At 40.5% G+C, this 18,368-nt stretch overlaps 2 protein-coding genes across 5 annotated transcripts in view; both read left to right on the top strand.

Moving 5' to 3' along the window:
• LOC129823985 (extended synaptotagmin-2-B-like) overlaps nucleotides 1-6,886 on the top strand; it is a 48,802-nt gene extending 41,916 nt beyond the window's left edge. For 2 of the 4 annotated variants that reach the window (XM_055883203.1, XM_055883205.1), the window contains 10 exons: nucleotides 158-220; nucleotides 1,454-1,528; nucleotides 2,536-2,622; nucleotides 2,873-3,022; nucleotides 3,295-3,671; nucleotides 3,854-3,949; nucleotides 4,474-4,605; nucleotides 4,711-4,816; nucleotides 4,981-5,030; nucleotides 5,172-6,886. In XM_055883203.1, coding sequence (XP_055739178.1) covers nucleotides 158-220; nucleotides 1,454-1,528; nucleotides 2,536-2,622; nucleotides 2,873-3,022; nucleotides 3,295-3,671; nucleotides 3,854-3,949; nucleotides 4,474-4,605; nucleotides 4,711-4,816; nucleotides 4,981-5,030; nucleotides 5,172-5,220 — 1,185 coding nt within the window. In that variant the 3' untranslated portion in view covers nucleotides 5,221-6,886. The remainder of the gene's footprint in view (nucleotides 1-157; nucleotides 221-1,453; nucleotides 1,529-2,535; nucleotides 2,623-2,872; nucleotides 3,023-3,294; nucleotides 3,672-3,853; nucleotides 3,950-4,473; nucleotides 4,606-4,710; nucleotides 4,817-4,980; nucleotides 5,031-5,171) is intronic. The other 2 variants (XM_055883204.1, XM_055883206.1) reach the window with 1 other exon arrangement.
• A 1,652-nt stretch (nucleotides 6,887-8,538) lies between these two features.
• The window catches only part of LOC129823986 (receptor-type tyrosine-protein phosphatase N2-like), a 191,577-nt gene continuing 181,747 nt past the window's right edge, over nucleotides 8,539-18,368 (top strand). The window contains exons 1-2 of the mRNA XM_055883207.1: nucleotides 8,539-8,823; nucleotides 16,443-16,493. Coding sequence (XP_055739182.1) covers nucleotides 8,721-8,823; nucleotides 16,443-16,493 — 154 coding nt within the window. The 5' untranslated portion in view covers nucleotides 8,539-8,720. The remainder of the gene's footprint in view (nucleotides 8,824-16,442; nucleotides 16,494-18,368) is intronic.

An 18,368-nucleotide genomic window follows, 5' to 3' on the forward strand; every position in this document is an offset into this window, starting at 1 on the left:
GGCGTCCTGGTTTTGGGGTCGTCTGGTGTGTGGTCTTCATCGTCGCTCCAATCATGATTTAACCTCCTCCTTCTTCCTCCTGCTCCTCCTCCTCCTTGCATGCCCTCTCCTAATAACCAACCTGGTGTGTTCATTCTCTCCTGCCCTGGGGAAAAAGCGCAATCCTTTAGAATTCAACCATGACGGTTTGAAGAAGGCCTCAGTCAGTAAGGCCATCAAGGTAATGTAACAACCGAGCATGCAGAGCCATCCAGACAGACAGAGGAAGACTAAAGGCCCTGTTAAATACTTTTATAAAAAAACACCCTTCCTGTAATACATTAAGACTGGTGAAAGCAATGGGGTGGAAGCTATGTTTTCATCTGTGCACTCACTTATAGAATGTAAGGTATTTGAACAGGGCCTAGAAACACACTGCTGTTTCCCCTGTGACCAGAGAGTTACACTGTAGGACAGGAAGCACGTACAGTACTGTGCTTTTCTATTAGGAAGTGGATTTAGTGAAAAGCAATTAAGTTTACCATTTGGCATCAACTGTATCGATTGATTAGATCTCAGTGAGTAATATTGCTTACAAGTTGTTCCCCACCCATGTATTCCTACAGGACTGCTGCTGGAGCATAAAAAATGCCTTGCAAGTTGATTTGTGTTCCTTGTTTTGTGAAATTAATTATTAACAAACCCCAAACTCTACTAATTGTGTTTGTGGACTAAAACTGCATTCCATGCACTATATTCTAATATTCTGATGTGTTGTATGAGATTAATGCACCAAGAAAATATATCTTTATGTAAGCATTTCCTCTCTTCCAATTTCAACTCTATTTCCTGGTGTTATGGGGTTCTTCGATATACATTTATGTAACTTCAATACATCCTGATTTCAAGTCTTTATGCTGCCATATTTAGCCAATGAGTGATCAATCCACATGATTAGTTTTACATAAATCACTTTGAAAATAATCTTTATTTCACAAATATAGAGCATCTTCCTTATAAATACATTTGATTTGAATTATATTGTTGATAATATACCCATTCTACATAATGAAATAAATTATTTAAGCTACAATTCTTAATTGGTGAAACTGCCACGTCAGTTTGGGATATTACAACACCAAAGAAAAACTGCAAACGACGAACACCTATTGTTTTTTTTTTAGCTCAGACATCATTGCATGTGTGATAGAACAGCAGAATATCTACTGCAATTTTTTTCTACCATGCTGCTGGACACACTTCTGCATTTCATCAATAAAACAAAAACTGTAACAAAGGCACTGGGGGGCGAACAGTGGCGCTGTTTCCCCAATTGCGGAATCGATCTTTAAGTGATTAGGTATTTAAATACTGAACTTGATACTAGGCTAAGGTGATACAGTAGTACCTATGAAGTTAGCATCTCACAGGGCTAGAGGTTGTTATGTGTTTTATACCTGTTCTTGTTTCACAGTCTGGTAAGAAAGTGAGCAGCGTCCCGAGTCCCTTTGTACAATTCACAGTCGGCCACAAAACCTATGAGAGTAAGGTAAGCTCGAGCAAAATAACACATTTTTTAGATCCTACATTTGTATGTTACATTCAGTTGTAAAAATACTTGAAAGTACTACTTAAGTATTTTGGGTATCTGTACTGTACTTTACTATTTATATTTTTGACAACTTTTACTTCACTACATTCTTAAAATCTCTTAAGGATCTGCCCCTTTTTTCAATTTTCTCCTAAATTGACATACCCAAATATAACTGCCTGTAGCTCAGGCATTGAAGCAAGGATATGCATGGTCTTGATTTGAAAGAAAAAACTTTGAAGTTTGTGGAAATGTGAAATTAATGAAGGAGAATATAACACATTAGATCTGTTAAAGAAAATACAAAGACATTTTTTTTTTTGGTACCATCTTTGAAATGCAAGAGAAAGGCTGTTATGTATTATTCCAGCCCAGGCTCAATTTAGATTTTGGCCGCTAGATGGCAGCAGTGTATGTGCAACGTTTTAGACTGATCCAATGAACCATTGTATTTTTGTTAAAAATGTTGTATCAAGACTGCCCAAATGTGCCTAATTAGTTTATTAATAACTTTTCAAGTTCATAACTGTGCACTCTCCTCGAACAATAGCGTGGTATTATTTCACTGTAATAGCTACTCTAACTTGGACAGTTCATTTAGATTAACAAGAGTTTAAGCTTTCTGCCAATATCCGATATGTCTATGTCCTGGAAAATGTTCTTGTTACTGACAACCTCATGCTAATCGCATTAGCCTATGTTAGACACCCAAAAATACATAAGTATATTTAAAACCAAATACTTTTATACTTTTACTCAAGTAGTATTTTACCGGGTGACTCACTTTTTTACTTGAGTAATTTTCTATTAAGGTATCTTTACTTTTACTCAAGTATGACAGTTGGGTATTTTTTCTACCACTGGTTACATTAACCATATAAAATAGAGGTATTTCCAGTGCAATGTGAATAGAATATGTCCTTGCTGATATACAGTCTCTAACATTATCCTCCTTCCCTAACCAGACGAGGTATAAGACCAACGAGCCTGTATGGGAAGAGGCGTTTACTTTCCTCATCCACAACCCCAAATGCCAAGAGCTGGAGGTCGAGGTACATAAGCATGCTTTCCCTCCTGAGTGACATCAACATGTCAGCTATTTAGTATGGCTTTTGTGTCTGATTTGATCTCTGTGGCTATGATGTGAGATGGAGTTGATTTTGTCTGCTGTTTTAAATCACGCTCATCAATGATTTTACTGTTTTAAGACATCTTTACCTCTAGTTTGCCTCATTTAATTGTTTTGCTGTGAAGTTTGATGCAATTTGTGCTGTGATTGTGTGTCCCATTTCCTCTCCTCAGGTGAAGGATGAGAAGCATGAGTGTTCCCTGGGGACTCTGAACCTGCCCCTGGTCCGTCTCCTAGAGGCTGAGGACATGACACTACACCAGCGCTTCCCTCTCAAGAACTCTGGGCCCAGCTGCACCCTCAAGATAAAGATTGCACTGAGGGTAAGGGTCTGAATAGGGCTCTTCTACATTGTCTATGTCCCAAATTAGCACCCTATTCCCTATGATGCACTTCTTTTGTCCAGGGCCCATGCAGAGAATAGGTTGCCATTTGGTACGTAGTCATATTCACACTGCTAAATGTTTAACCTGACTGCAATTATTTTACATTTTTGCTTAAAAATAAGAAACGATACATTCTTCAATAAAGACAAGCAATGTGTCTCGTATGATTATTTTTAACCCTCTCCAACCTCTATGTCCCACTTGTGCAGGTTCTGTGTCTGGAGAAGCTGATAGCATCAGACCAGACGTCCTCGGTGCAGGTTCGTAAGGCTAGCACTAGTAACCCCATCCCCATGAAGACACCGTCAGTCTCCGAACCCCCCAACCCTGTCCCTGTCTTGGACCTCCCCAGCTCTGTGGCCGCCTCCACCCAGGAGCTCCACAGGAGAGGGGGGGATGACGAGCCCTACTCAGGGGGACCGGTAGGCATCGGCCTGGCCGACGCAGGTAGGAGCACCTCCAACCTGGCCATCTCTGGCTCTCAGAAACACCTGGCCCACAGGGGGTCAACCCCCAGCATCGCCTCAGACATCTCCAACCCCTACGCCACACAGGAGCTCCAGCAGAGGCTGAGAGAGCTGCAGAAGTAAGAATGCAGAAACCAAGCACACACAAAAACACATTGATACATGCAGGCATGTGCACATACACAACACATTGTGACATAATTAAAGCATAAAATACAGATTTATTTACTAACTTGCAGATTATATTACAGACCTAATGTGATCAGAACAAAGAGACTAATGTGTGTGTCTCTGTCCATAGTGGCTCAGCCAGTCATTTCCCCCTGGGTGAAGTACAGTTGACTGTCAGACACAGCTCTCAGAGGAACAAGCTCATCGTGGTGGTGCACACCTGTCGGTAAGAGACATAATGGGAGATTTAGGTTGAGTCCCAAATGGCACCATATTCCCTTTATAGTGCACTACTTTTGACCAGGGCAAATAGGGCTCTGGTTAAAAGTGGTGCACTATATAGGGAATAGGGTGCCATTTGGGACACACTCAGGACTGTAGCATGCAGGACTATAGTTAGTCTATACACTAAGTATTGGACAAGGCGTCGTTTGTATCAGCTGTATCCACTCTATTTTAAATGTACAGTACAAGCTTTTTTTTATTTGATCACATAATTAATACTCAATAGTTTTGATAGTTGTTTTCTGTTAACTTAAAGGATGTGATCCAGCTAACTTAATTATGTCAAACTGCTCAGTTCGCAATAGGACATTGATTTACACTTCAGACTCCAGGAGGGCACATGTAATGAGATGACTGATGAGCTACAGTAGCTGCCCTGAATGGATCTATTCTATCCCTGGATAGTCCACGTTATCAGTCTGTCCCTCTCTATTTCTGTGTTTTCATGTCTCTCTCTCCCCACAGAAACCTGATTGCGTTCACAGATCACTTGTCAGATCCATACGTGCGGCTCTATCTTCTACCTGACAAGCGAAGGTCTGGGAGGAGGAAAACCCACACGCACAAGAAGACACTGAACCCTGTCTACGACCAGATGTAAGTTTTGACATTCCTCTTTACTACTCATACCATCAGACATCAATGGATTTACTGGTGGTGTACTGGTATTCATTGTGTAATTGTGTTTGTGTGTGTGGTCAGATTTGAGTTCAGTGTGTCGATCGTGGAGCTACACAGGAGGACTCTGGACGTGGCGGTAAAGAACGGAGGAAATATCTTCTCCAAACACAAAGGGCTGCTGGGGAAGGTAAGACTGGACCTGTCCTCTTACAACAGCACTGTGTCCATTATTGGATGACGTAACTGTGACTTCACATTATTGCTGATTCACAGTGAAACTTTGCAATCACTTTTTCTAATTTACCTGTCCATGTCTCACCCTTCCTCCTTCATATCATGTCATCCTGACAGGTTCTAGTGGATCTGACTTACGAGGATATCGCAAAAGGATGGACACAATGGTTAGTGAAAATGACTGAAAAATGCAGTCACGTTTATTTGCTCTCACCACACCATTTGAGGTACAAAGAATTAAGCGTAGTTAATGTAAATGTGTGTTTGTTATTCCTGCTTTATAACAATGTGTCTGTCTTTGCCACTAGGTATGAGTTGAGTGAGGATGGTCTGAAAAAACCTCTTCAGCAGCTATAGACTACACCATGAGAGTTAGAGGAGGACCTAACCAAGTCTTCAACCATGTATCATTGCCACTAGAGTCTGCATATGTCAAGCATCTCAGAGTAGTGCTGATTTAGGATCAGTTTGGCCTTTTAGATCAGAATAAATAAGATAATATGGACATGAATCCATAATAAATAAGATTACATAGACAGGGGGGACATGATCGTAGATCAGCACTCCTACTCTGAGACACATGATACATACAGCCCAAATCTTTTACAAACGTAACTGCCTTTTCCATACAGTTGCTTTTAAGCCCGTGGGCAAATCTTCTATTTGTTTTCCCTTTTTTAATTACGGTTATTATTATTTACATGACTCGCAATTGTAAAAAAAAGCTTTTGATATTCATTTATACACATAATTTGCATCGTTATCGCTACCCACTTAGAAACTCTCCAGTGCAATAGTAAGAAAGGGAGTATGTGGTGTTAAAATGAATGAAAAAAGAATTCCATATTTAAAGAGGAAAAATTTATGAAAAAAGAATTCCATATTTAAAGAGGAAATTTTGAGGACCGTAACAAAATATCTATTTTCTTGCTACGGCTGTGACAGCAGGTTCAACCACCTTGGTTTATGTGGGGAATGTACAACATATATGTACAATGACAATGAGGACTAAAGATGAGGTTTATTATAGTGTTAGTAGAGGGAGGTTTCGCTTGGTCAAAATTAACATTTCATTTTTATAATTAAACAAACTACATATAAACTCTACAATCTAAAAATATGAACTTTGTCAGAGCATGGCGCTACAAGTTGACAGTCTCCCCTCTAAGTTAAATAGTGCACCAAGTACAGTACTTGGCCACCAAAGACACAAGTGTTTCATTTTATTGCCTACATGGGGTTTTAACTAAGCCAAATATGTATGCATGTTTGCACAGTATTTGTTTCCTTTATTTCAAGTCTTTCGAAGCATAGTGTTTAGGAACAGTAATAATAACACAACTTGCTCTAGTTAACCTCACAGGAATATTCCAGCCTTCTTCAAGTCATTGTGGCTTATGATAATTGATTTTCCAACTCTGAAATCAGGACAGATCAATTATGTATGTTTGGTGAAATATATGTATCATGTTTGTGATCAATAAATATACCAGTCTTAATTCTGTTTTTGTATTACGAACACATTTCAGCATGCATATCTTAGTCAAAGCTTCTCTAATGCAATCGCTTGCAAAAAAGAAAAACACATGATAAGGATTAAGGAATTGTTTTGGTTTACGTTGTGGGTATGAACATATTGTATCCGGTTACCACATTAATGATGCATATTAATGGAGAACATTTTAGATTGTACCATGTTTAGACTGTACCATAGTGGCGTGTAACCTAATGTATTAGTTATGATTTGTGTTCTCAAACCTCTGTCCTTTTTTAAACTAGTTGGATGCCTACCTATGTGTAAGCCATCAAATGAAAACGGTCTCTGAAGTCAAGTTCCTATCCTCTTGTTCTGAACTGGTTTGCCTTCTCCATGTACTTTATTTATCTTGTGCCTTAAATCCACAAATATTAAGATATTTTAAAGTATAAAGAAGCTGTTACGGTTTCCATGTTTGAGAATTTCTACTTATGTCTTTTAAAATAAAGAGCTTTTGCTGTATGCACAGCAATACGCTGTATATTACTTTGACTCCATGGACTTCTTTCTAATGTACCACTTATCAAACGTTATTGCGCTGATTTTGCACAAATGCTTGTTTTCATTTATTTTCATGTTTCTTGTTTTCATTCATTTAATCGTATTCGTCTTGTTTTCATCAAATCAATGTAGGTGTATTGATGCCATCTTGTGGGCCCTTTTAATAATACGAGCGTGCTCACTGCAAACGATGCCGTGTTCATGTCTCGTCGGGAACTCGGGACCTCCCAGTTAGTTTAACGTAAATTATTTGCTTGGAGCTTCCTATTGGTGGATTCTGATACTTCCCAAGTGGGAAACTCGGCTATCATGTGCTGCGTTTAGACAGGTAACCCAATTCTGATAATTTTTTCTTTAACTGGAAAGAGCTGCTTTGAAAAGATCTGATGTGGTTGTTCAAAGATCAATTCATGGGGAACAAATTGCAGAGTTGTGGTCCTGTGTAAACGTAGCGCTCTTTCTACAATGAGTAAGTAAGTAATATATTTCCAAGTTTCCGATACGATGTGAACACATGAGTCACAAGCGCCTTCAAAAATATGTAATGTGCAAACATTTTGAGGGATAGTTATTTGTAAATGGTGTGTCGGTGTGCTCACGATGACTGACTCCCTGATTGGATGAGTCAAACATTGACGCATTTGTATGACCTTGGTTTACGTTTAGTTATCTGGTTATTCATTTCAGGGAGATATATGTATCAGTCAACTCAAACCACCTGACTGTTCTCCATTCCCACATTCCTCAGTTCTCTCTTTTCAAAGTCTACAGTAGGTCTTCTAACCGAGGTAACGTTATTCATCTTCATATTCATGGCATGCTTGATTCAATAGCTATTGACGAGAGAAAACACATCTGCCGAATATCTTATATAAAACTAACTTGACCTTGGTCTTCTACAGAATTAAGGTCTCAAATTGAAGAGGATACAAAGGCAGGACGCGCGAATAACAGATGTGACGATGTGTTATTGCATGATAGAGAGGGAACCTATGAGCTGCCACAGAACGATGATGGGGTGTCACACCCTGAGCTGAGGGTATGAGAGGGTGAGTCATGCTAGAAAGGTATATCTAATGTTCAAAGGGATTTCCTGGAACAAATGCTGTTCATTGGGATTTTCTTCACGTGCCCTCATAGTATACATGCAGTAGGCCAACTGGTTATACTTCCTATAGTACATCAGGTCCTTTAAAATTCAAGTCCTGGAGGGCCAAAACACTTACGTTTTGTTTCTACCTGGTAGTTAATTGCAATCACCTGGTGTCCCAGGCCTGAATTAGTCCCGTATTAGACGGAGAGGATGAAAACCAGAAGTGTCTCTGCCCTTCAGGACCGACATGGAACTGCCCTGTCCTACATTATAACAGAAGGCGCATATTGGCAATTGGCACATATTAATTCAATACTTTCAATACTTCAATACTTTTCAGGAACATTTTACAAAGTGAAACAGTCTAGGTTACTTAGTACAGTACCAAACTACAATCATAATATCACTATTTTTATTATCAGTGAACATCTTCTATTGACATGTGCCTCTTATAATTGGTTAAAGACATTTAGGTAGGCTGTGTTATGGTGTACGCGCAGGTGCGCTTCTGCTTGGCGTCAGCTAGGAGGGGCCAATGCTTGTCTGTTCATAGTGCTGATCATCGTAGTGAGACTTACTGCAGGAGCCGAGACCAATGGAGCTGCCTGAATCGTCCTGCATCCTCCCCATACCTTCCAACCTCCATCTCTCTCCCTGATTCTGTCTCTCCTCTCTCCTTTCATAAAACGAAACGAAACCATAGACATGGATTGTTAACTACCGCATATGTGTCATGGATCAAGAATGAGAAACATGGATTCGATTTACATTATTCTCGTCCTCCTTGCTCCCCAACCCTATTTTTTAGCTTCTGCAGACAGGAAATTCGGTGAGTAGCCTACATTTATTTATCTGAAGGATCATAATGATCCCATACTGTATCAGCTGCCAGGAGACGCACATACGGTTATTTTGGGTCTGTCAATATTTTATTGGTCATTTGGCAGCTGGGAAAGGCGCGGAATAGCCTACTGTACGACTGCAGCTCTTGTTTAAGAGGCTAACAGCTATATCTATAATATGGGGGGAGGGGGGGTTCGGTGTAATATAGAAAAATGTGCATTAAATAGGCTATGATGTAGGCCTATGTTATTGTTTAGACATGTTGTTTGCATGTACGTATTTAACATGTGCAAGCTAAAACGCACCTATCAATATATCAATGTCAAGTGTTTGCTACTTTTAACGATTACTATTTTAATAGCTACTGAGTAGCCTAACTGTTTTCTAATGGAATAAATACCATTATTTAGGATACAGCATAGCTATTTTGCTGGGAGAAATAGCAGAGAATCACGTTAGGCCACCGTGGTGCGTTTGCTGTCTAATGTCTTTCTATCACGAAGATGGTGAGAGTCAGTGAGGAAAAAGCTGTGGTAGTATCCGAGGCAACATGCCTGCTATGGCGACCATGAAGGGTAGCTATGCTCATTAGGAGGAAAACCAAAACATTATTAGGCTCCAATCCTTCCAAAACCCATTAGTTTGTAGCCATATCTATGATTAAACAGAGACGCATTTTAAGAAGAGAGATGTAAAGAAATCCGATTTTAAAACGCCTCCTCCTTTTAGTGTTAGGCTATGGGTGGACCATTTGTTATATAGTTTAAATGCTTTATTATTTTTACTTACATAGGCTACTATTCTGTATAGGCTATGTAATGCAATACTCAGGCCTTAGAAACCATATTTTTCACATCAAACCGTGTCATATCAAGCAATATTTTCCCTTTATTTAAATTTCAGTTGTTCACCTTTCAATTTAATGTTGTAACCTTATAAAAAATGTCATTGCATTTATGATAACTGCCACCATGCTAGAGTGTGGATTTTTCATTGACTTTGATAACTTGCCCTTGTTTGACACACAATAATTCAGGGAATTGTTATAAATACTATATTGTAAAGTGCAAGTACAGTAATAGCATACTGTGTTAGAAAAGTTGTTAAGAAATATATACACAATGCCATGGACTAATCTGCAACACTTAACATTATGCATCTGATTACACCTGTGTAATAACGCTATTATTACCATATTAATATTGTACAAACATGTTGTAGCCATGTAGCCTAGTAATTACAGGGTTACTGCACATGTACAAGAGCAGCCTTTGTATCACCAGGTCACTCTAGCTGTTCTACCCTCCATAGCATTTACTCTATTATGAACCGTATTGTACAGTACACTGCCTTGCCTGTATCACTTCCCAGTGGTTTTATTGCATGGGATGTAGGGCCGTTTTCCAAGACACAGATTTAGTCTAGTCCTGGCCTAAAAACCCCTTTCATAGAGAATCTCCATTGAGTCTGCCTTTTAGTCCAGGTTTTAGGGTCAGGGAAAGAGCCCCATAATGTTCTAAATGTTATTTTTGGTTGCAGTTAATGGAGTGGTCGGTCTGCCAGCACACTCAGAGGAGAACAATAATACGCTGATTTAAAAGCTCCTGTGTTTATTTTTGGACGCCTATGCTCCACTGGCTGAGTCACTTTCACTTCTTGCATTAGTTGATCAAAAGCATTTCTTAATTGGCTGTAGTGTCACTTATGTGTGATTGCTGATTTACAATCAGATGAAGAGGCCTACTGTTAAACTAAACCTATGTTGTTGTGTTGCTTCTTTAAGTAATGAGTTTCTTCCTGGATTGGTGGCTTAAGTTGAAAGCATACTTGGATCAATTCCCCAATAACAGTAAGGAGAAAGAAGAGAGGGCATTATCACCCCCACTGTAGCTATAGTGACTGGGAATCAACAGCCTACAGAGATGTAACTTGTCTGAGTACAGGGTTAAACTGGAAGGTGAAAAACAATCAACTTTCAATTGGTCAATTTAGAGGAGTACACAGATAGTGGTTTGGAATAGCAGTCCTGAAATTTGCTCCATTGTTTGTGGACCTTGACAGAACTACCGTGGAAAATAACCGTTTCAATCAGGAGGTGTGCTCACACAAAGCTCCTTAAATTGATAGTAATCTCTGTGTGTTCATGGTGCCTGACTAACTGCCCCCTGTAACACCCTCCTGCTCTCATCTCCTCCTCTCACATCCTGAGACTGACTGCCTGATCCAAAGCTACAGCATTGGTCCACCAGACTGGAGCATGGACACGATACACAAAGCTTTTCTCAATCCTCTGAAGTCTCAGCCAAAGCTTGTATCCACTGTTCACTTTTCTTGATCTCAAGGCACATTTATTCCCTTTTGCGTTCAGTTTTTAGTTGTTTAGTTTATGGATATTAAGCATTTCAACTCAATATTATTGGCATTAAATTGGCTCCATATATAACACTACCTCAGGAATTGGTAAAATGCCTATCTCAATAGGTAAGGGCTTTTTCATATTGCTCAGACTGTTCTGCAGCTTTGGTATTTCATGAGGACAGTCTGTTGATATGCTGTGACTGGGTCATATCAGGGTATATTTTCCTGTCCATGTAGTTTCCCTGTATACACTGCAGCCAGGTGATGTCAGCCTCGATAGTCGTCAGTCGTGCCATATGCAACTGAACAATCAGTAAAGATGTTAATGCCGGTTTCTATGGACACGGGTGCACAGGCATGCATGGGAAGACCTTTTCCGAGGCCTTGGTGAGCTAATGATTGCAATATTTGATTTGGTTTCCCTCTATTCTAAGTATTTCTAGTCAGGCCGATGGGTTAAGTTATTTGGAGTGTGTGACTCCATTTCCACAAAGATAATAACTTTAAACTTATGGACTGCATCCCAAATGGCACTCTATTTTAAGGGAATAGTGCCATTTGGGAAGTGGACTTGGACTCTTGTTTGTTAGAGAGATAACAGGTTGAAAGGGTTATGCTGCTTGGCAGCGTTTAAGCCAGGGTAAGGACAGTGCTCTTTGCACACAGGGTGAAGTTGATTGAAAAATCCATCCCCTATTACCAGTTGTTATTTGTCTGGTGTTCCGCCCACAACCTATTTCACACTCCACAGGCATATGGCCATAAAACCCACAGAGCAAAGCTCAGAAGGACACAAATACCAAATTCACATTGGTTTCTATGTTTCTATGTGTTGCTCTGTTTGTAATACGTTATTTGGCATGTTAAAGATTCACTCTCAAACCTTTGTATAATTTCAGCCAGTAGTTTTGAAAGTGGTGTTCACGAGCCAAAACAAATCCCCCGTTGTTTGTATACTACGTCATCCAATTTGTGTGATATTGTAATGAACGTCGTCGGGAGAAGGAGAAGAGGACCAAGGTGCAGCGTGGTAAGTGTCCATCGGGGCGGCAGGGTAGCCTAGTGGTTAGAGCGTTGGACTAGTAACCGAAAGGTTGCAAGTTCAAATCCCCGAGCTGACAAGGTACAAATCTGTCGTTCTGCCCCTGAACAGGCAGTTAACCCACTGTTCCTAGGCCGTCATTGAAAATAAGAATTTGTTCTTAACTGACTTGCCTAGTTAAATAAAGGTAAAATAAAAAATAAAAAAATAAATAATACTTTTAATAAATACGAACACTAGAACAAAAACAACAAAGCGACAAACGAACTGTTCTGCAAGGTACAATACACAAAACAGAAAACAACTACCCACCAACACAGGTGGGAACAGGCTACCTAAGTATGGTTCTCAATCAGAGACAACGATTGACAGCTGCCTCTGATTGGGAACCATACCAGGCCAAACATAGAAACGGACAACATAGAACAAAACATAGAATGCCCACCCCAAATCATGCCCTGACCAACCAAAATAGAGACATAAAAAGGATCTCTAAGGTCAGGGCGTGACAGATATGTTAAGAATTTAGCAATTTATATGATAGGTTACTAATCAAATTCGTGCAATATGTTACACATTTCTTGTGCATAAGATCCTAGAGTGCATCTTTAAATTGTATTACAAAGACCACCACAAACAATCTGTGACCAGAGAGAGTAAAACCCATGCAGCTGTGCATTTCAAAATAACACAAAAATAGGATGAAACTATAGGTAGTAACATGCTGTACAGTAGAGCGTATGTCTGTCTCTGAAATATTGTACGGTAACATCTTACTGTATGTGTTCAGAGGCAAAATAGGGCCATGTTAAAAACAAGAGAAAATGTAACAGGAACTGACATGGGTTGTAAACAAGGGCACACCTCAGGGAAAAGGATGGCTACTATTAATAATTCTCTTTACAATAAGGGGTGGGCATGAATGCAATGACAAACTAAATGTCTAGTGACAAATATAATGGAGAGGAGGGGGGGGGGGGCGGAGGGGGAGGGCGTTACTGTTGTCTTTGTTTGATCTGTCTTGAATCACAACAGCAGATATAGTTACAGGGGCGTACCGCAGAGCAGTTACCACAATGGTTACAGCTCCCCCTTACAGAAAAACCACATGTGGAGAATCACATCATTTCACATGTGGAAAATAACATGACATTTCACGTGAAACTTCATATGTGATCACATATTTTAACATGTGTAGTTTCATGTTTTCACATGTTATTTCACATGTTGTCACATGTTATCACATTAACTTCACATAAGATCCTGTGTTTCGTGAAAGTCATGTGGTTTTTCCTTAAGGGCATACTTTACCCTCTGGCGCTCTCCCTGTTCACTCCCTACACAGGTCTTATCAAGGTTGACAGTCAGTGGAAATATAGATGTGTTTATCAGTTATGACAGTAATGTGCACAGTATGACTTGTGGCAGCTTTTTTAATATAACTTTGTTTGGTAAATAATTCAGCAGCATCCAGAAATATTATTTGATCTCTTGATTAGCCTCTGTGTGTTCTGTAGGTGTAGTCATGGTGTGGCTACGCTCTTTCAGTCTTCAATAATTATTTAAGCTAATGTTGACAGTCAAGGAACACAGACACAGAATATATAGACACAGTGTATACGTCTGACAATGTCAATCTACAGGCAGCAGCCATTTGAGCAACAACGGCTGTAACGTATACGCTAGGAGTCAGGAAGCAGGTGCAAAAGGTGAGTTTAATAAGGAGATAAAGCAGATGAACAAAACAAGAGAAGCATACTGAAAGGGAAGAAAACCAATACTGCCTGAAGACTGAGGATGCTAAGGGCTAAACAAAGGGGAAGTAATCTAGGTAATGATGAAGTCCAGGTGTGTGTAATGATGGTTGCCAGGTGTGCGTAATGTGGGTTGCCAAGACCAATGGTTAGTAGACCAGCACCGGAGAGAGGGAACGGGAGTAGGCGTGACAACTGTTAGTATATTGGGATGAGATCTTTAATGCACCTATAAGATACCAATAAACGTAGAGACATGTATCTGTCTTTTACACAGAGATCTAATTTTCCAGATGTACAAACTTTATTCCTTTGCAAGTAAAGAGCAAATCCAAGACAGCCATGTTGAAAACCACCCACAGTTTTGTTAAATTATTAATTTGTCAGAATTCCTTTTTTAGTAGCTTCATCCTTCACTTGTGTGCCTATAAAAATAACATCTTGGTAATACTTTACTTAGTGTTGATATGTAGCATTCATAAAGCAGTCATAAAGCCTTTATATGCATGGCATATAGAGTCATAATGCCCTATATCACCACTCTAAGTAAAAAGTCTTGATGTTATCAGCCTCACATTCAACTTCACCTATCACTTAGTTTCCCCCAAGGTTACCTCTAGGCTCATTAGGTTGATCAGTATGGCAGGCACACTCTTCTCTTGATGTTTGGTTTTGGTGCTGTGGCCTTCTGAGAAGCTTCTATTTTGCCTACACACTACCAGCTCACTCCCAGACACAGGAAGGAGCAGAGTAAAGCAGACTCCTTCATCAGTAGCAGGTCCACGATGGAAGGAGTTTGAGTCTGTCTGTCTGTGTCTGACTAAGAATGAGTACGTGGGTCCCTTCTTAAAAGTACACCCAAAATCTTTCAAACTCAACTTCAAAAGTACGCTATTTTTCAATATGTTAAAAAATGTCAGATTTGGAAAAATGTCAATTTCAAAGACACACATACAATTTTTTGTCAGTATTGCTAGCATGTGTAATGCAGTCACATGAGCACCAAGGCTGTATAAACCCCTACAGAAGGTGGCGACTTATGTGTGATGCACAGCACCAGGTTTGTTTTCGCTCTCCATGTCAGAGTGCTAATTGGCCACGCCTCTCTGCCTGGGGTGTCCTGTGTGGGTGTCCTATGGAGTGTGTCACCAGTGGTGCTGCTGTGGTATGACAGCAATGTGACATATTGAGCCCAAAACACCCCCAGAAACACTGCAGGGGATGGTGGGTGGGCTGGCTGTGTGTACTGTAAACCCAGGCCCTGACCCTTTCCTCAGCCCGCATCCGAGGACCACATGCTGTGACAAGACTGCTTTATATAGCATAGTATCCTAGACTGGCTCCCAAATGGCACCCTGTTCTCATAGGGGTCTGGTCAAAAGTAGTGCACTACATAGGGAATAGGGTGCCATTTGGTTCAGCAGCTCCCGACCGCAATAAACAGTGTATCTTCCTAAATCCCTTATGATGAAAAAATGTGATTAGGAACCACTAGGGAGAAAAGGAATCACTAAAAACCTAGAGATAACAAAACAATTATTTATATAAACTTGAGGAAGGTGGATCCATGCAGCCGCCCACATCCCACCCCCACTCCGTATAGCTGCTGTGGCCCCGGCCTGAGACCGATTTGATACTGCAGTTCAATTGGATATATGGACAGGGTTATACATCGTGTCCTCTTAGTGAGGGTAAGGGGTTGTCAAATGGAGAGAACTTTGTGCCCTGTTAGGCCTGCTCTTCTCCTGGCTGGCCTCCCCTCCTCTCCTATCCCCCCTTCTCTCTTCTCCCCTTCTCATCTCCTCTCCCTCTCCACTCCTCTAGCTGTATGTATGGTACAAAGATGTGTATAAAATGGCCTAAGGGCAGTGTGTTCTGTCAGATCCCTGTTAAGCAGAAATGTCAGTTACGACCGGTTGCCGCTGCCGGAGCACCTAGTGAGATGGATACAGAAACAGCATCCCCCAGCAGCCTGCTCCTCTGTGTTGATGGATCACCCTGGAACACTGTGTCGCTGTGTCCCAAATGGAACCCTATTCCCTATTTAGTGCACTACTTTTTGACCAGGGCCCATATGGTTCTGGTCAATCATTGTGCACTATGTAGGGAATAGGGTGCCATTTGGGAAACAGTCTGTGTTTTACGACTGGCCTAAATGTTAACTTAGAATAATGGCCCCGTGGCTGTGCTGTTTATCTGCTGTAGCTGTGAAACGCAGTGGTGCATGACATTGTAATCCATGACGCCTCGCCCACGCAGGAAGTGGGATATTATATTGTATATCTCTGCTCTTTTTTATAGATTCAGATATAGCCTATAGAATAGCTGAATCTATAAAAAGCTGAGATGTACAATACATGTATGTACAGTAGGCTATTGTTGATGGGTCTTAGGATAGCATGATATTATAAAGTTGCAATGTACAAATTGTTCTCTCCTCTTTTCCAACAGGTTGTCTTTTTGAGAAGGAGTTGTGCACACCATACGAGATCTGTGTCAACGGTAAGCCATTTTCATTTCATTCAGATACCATACTGTTATAAAGTAGAGCTCACAAATCAAAGCCATCTGTAGACGCTGAAATATTTTTAATCTAAAAGGAAGTGGACATTCATGGCACAATATCAGCGAAAGTGATGATGATCAATTGGAGAAGAAAATCTATTGAACTGACTCTTTTCTCCTCACTTCTCCTCTTTGAACGGTTGGTTCAGAACACAGGACTAGAAAACACAGGACTAGAATTAGATTCTATTTCTATGGTTTAGAATGCAACACCACAGCTGGTCAGTTCAGAATGCACAGGTGCAACCACAGGAAAGAATAGATAAGGGAACGCCACAGACACAGCTGGTGAGATGGGGTCCACCTCTCTTCCTGTGTGCTCTCTTTGGGCCTCTACTCCCTCAGAATTCTTTAGTTTTGGTTGCATCCCAAATGACACCGTATTCCCATTATAGTGCACTTCTTTTGACCAGAGCCCTTTCCGACTTGGTCAAAATTTGTGCACTATATAAGGAATAGGGTACCATTTGGGACCTTTTCCTCATTTGAAATGTGGCCTTGTCTCTGATAGGAATAAAACAATGCCCTGTGCTGCTGGGGAAAAATCATATTCATAGCTAAACTATTTTTGGCCCAGTCAGCTCTCAGTCTGTGTTTAGTCTGCGCTGGTTGTCGCCTGGGTTATTACATTTAACAGGCCATATGCCATAGGAACACACTCCTATGTCAGGGATTCACTCATTTCCAATGAGGAAAGTGCATACTGTCTGATGGGCTATATTAGACAGACACTATGTCCTTGAGGTGAACATAGTTTCATGAATATTGTTCTCCCCATGTAAATATAATCACTTGAATTGACATATCCTATCAGACCATAATTTGATGGTTCTGTTGACTATTATACATGTTTTTCTCTTGTGGATATTGTTATTCATTTGATGTAACTGATGACCTAGAGGTATGCCAGGTGGGAGACATTTTTAAACTTCTCGTGAAGTTATCTCAAAACTTGACTTGTATTCATTCTGTGTGGGTTAAAGTACAGGGAGGTAGGTTGTATTGTAGGTGTTGCTGTTCACACCCTTCATAACGCACTCAGTCACACTTACCAATGAGTCACCAACAGCACCAAAGTAGTTCTACACATCAAAGCAACACACTGTCCATATTTAGGTGATCCTTCTTTCAAAAGTAATTAAACTATACTGTATTGGCAATTGAGATCATATGAGCCATAAAACTTTATTTGATGTGAACAACATCGCATACAGTATTTTATGCCTGATATGGTACATATTTTTACGCCACTCCTAATGGCTGAATATGGTTAACCTTCAGACAACAAAAAAAGATCTGCGTAGATTGACGTGCTGCCTAGCAACAGGGTGGAAGTGCTGCTTTGAGTGAATGCCAGCCACTCTGACGCGTTCTCTCTTTGACTACCTGTTTGAAGCTGCTACTATAACTGTCAACTTAGGTAAACTGAGCTGAGGTTTGGCTGACACGTTAGTTTTGGACCACGATGTGGGAAAGCTACAGTGAGTGAGCACCACCAGCTCAGCCCTTGTCTTTCTCTATGTGGTGTGTGCCAGTGACAGCAAGTCAGTGTTAATGACAGTTGTCAAATGACCCTGGGCCGCTGCCGCTGCCTGATAGGCACATTGTCTGTCTGAGTGGCAGTATCAGGACACGCATGCTCCCCAGGACAGAACCAGAACTATAGACGTCCAAAATGGCAACTTATTCCTTATATAGTGCACTACATTTGAGCAGGGCCCAAAGTTATGCCCTATATAGGGAATAGGGTGCCATTTGGTACAAACACTAATACTTTTGTTTCCAGGCAGGGAAATGAGACGCACACTGAGA

Source organism: Salvelinus fontinalis, chromosome 26 (genome assembly GCF_029448725.1).
Source record: "Salvelinus fontinalis isolate EN_2023a chromosome 26, ASM2944872v1, whole genome shotgun sequence".
Classification (NCBI taxonomy): domain Eukaryota; kingdom Metazoa; phylum Chordata; class Actinopteri; order Salmoniformes; family Salmonidae; genus Salvelinus; species Salvelinus fontinalis.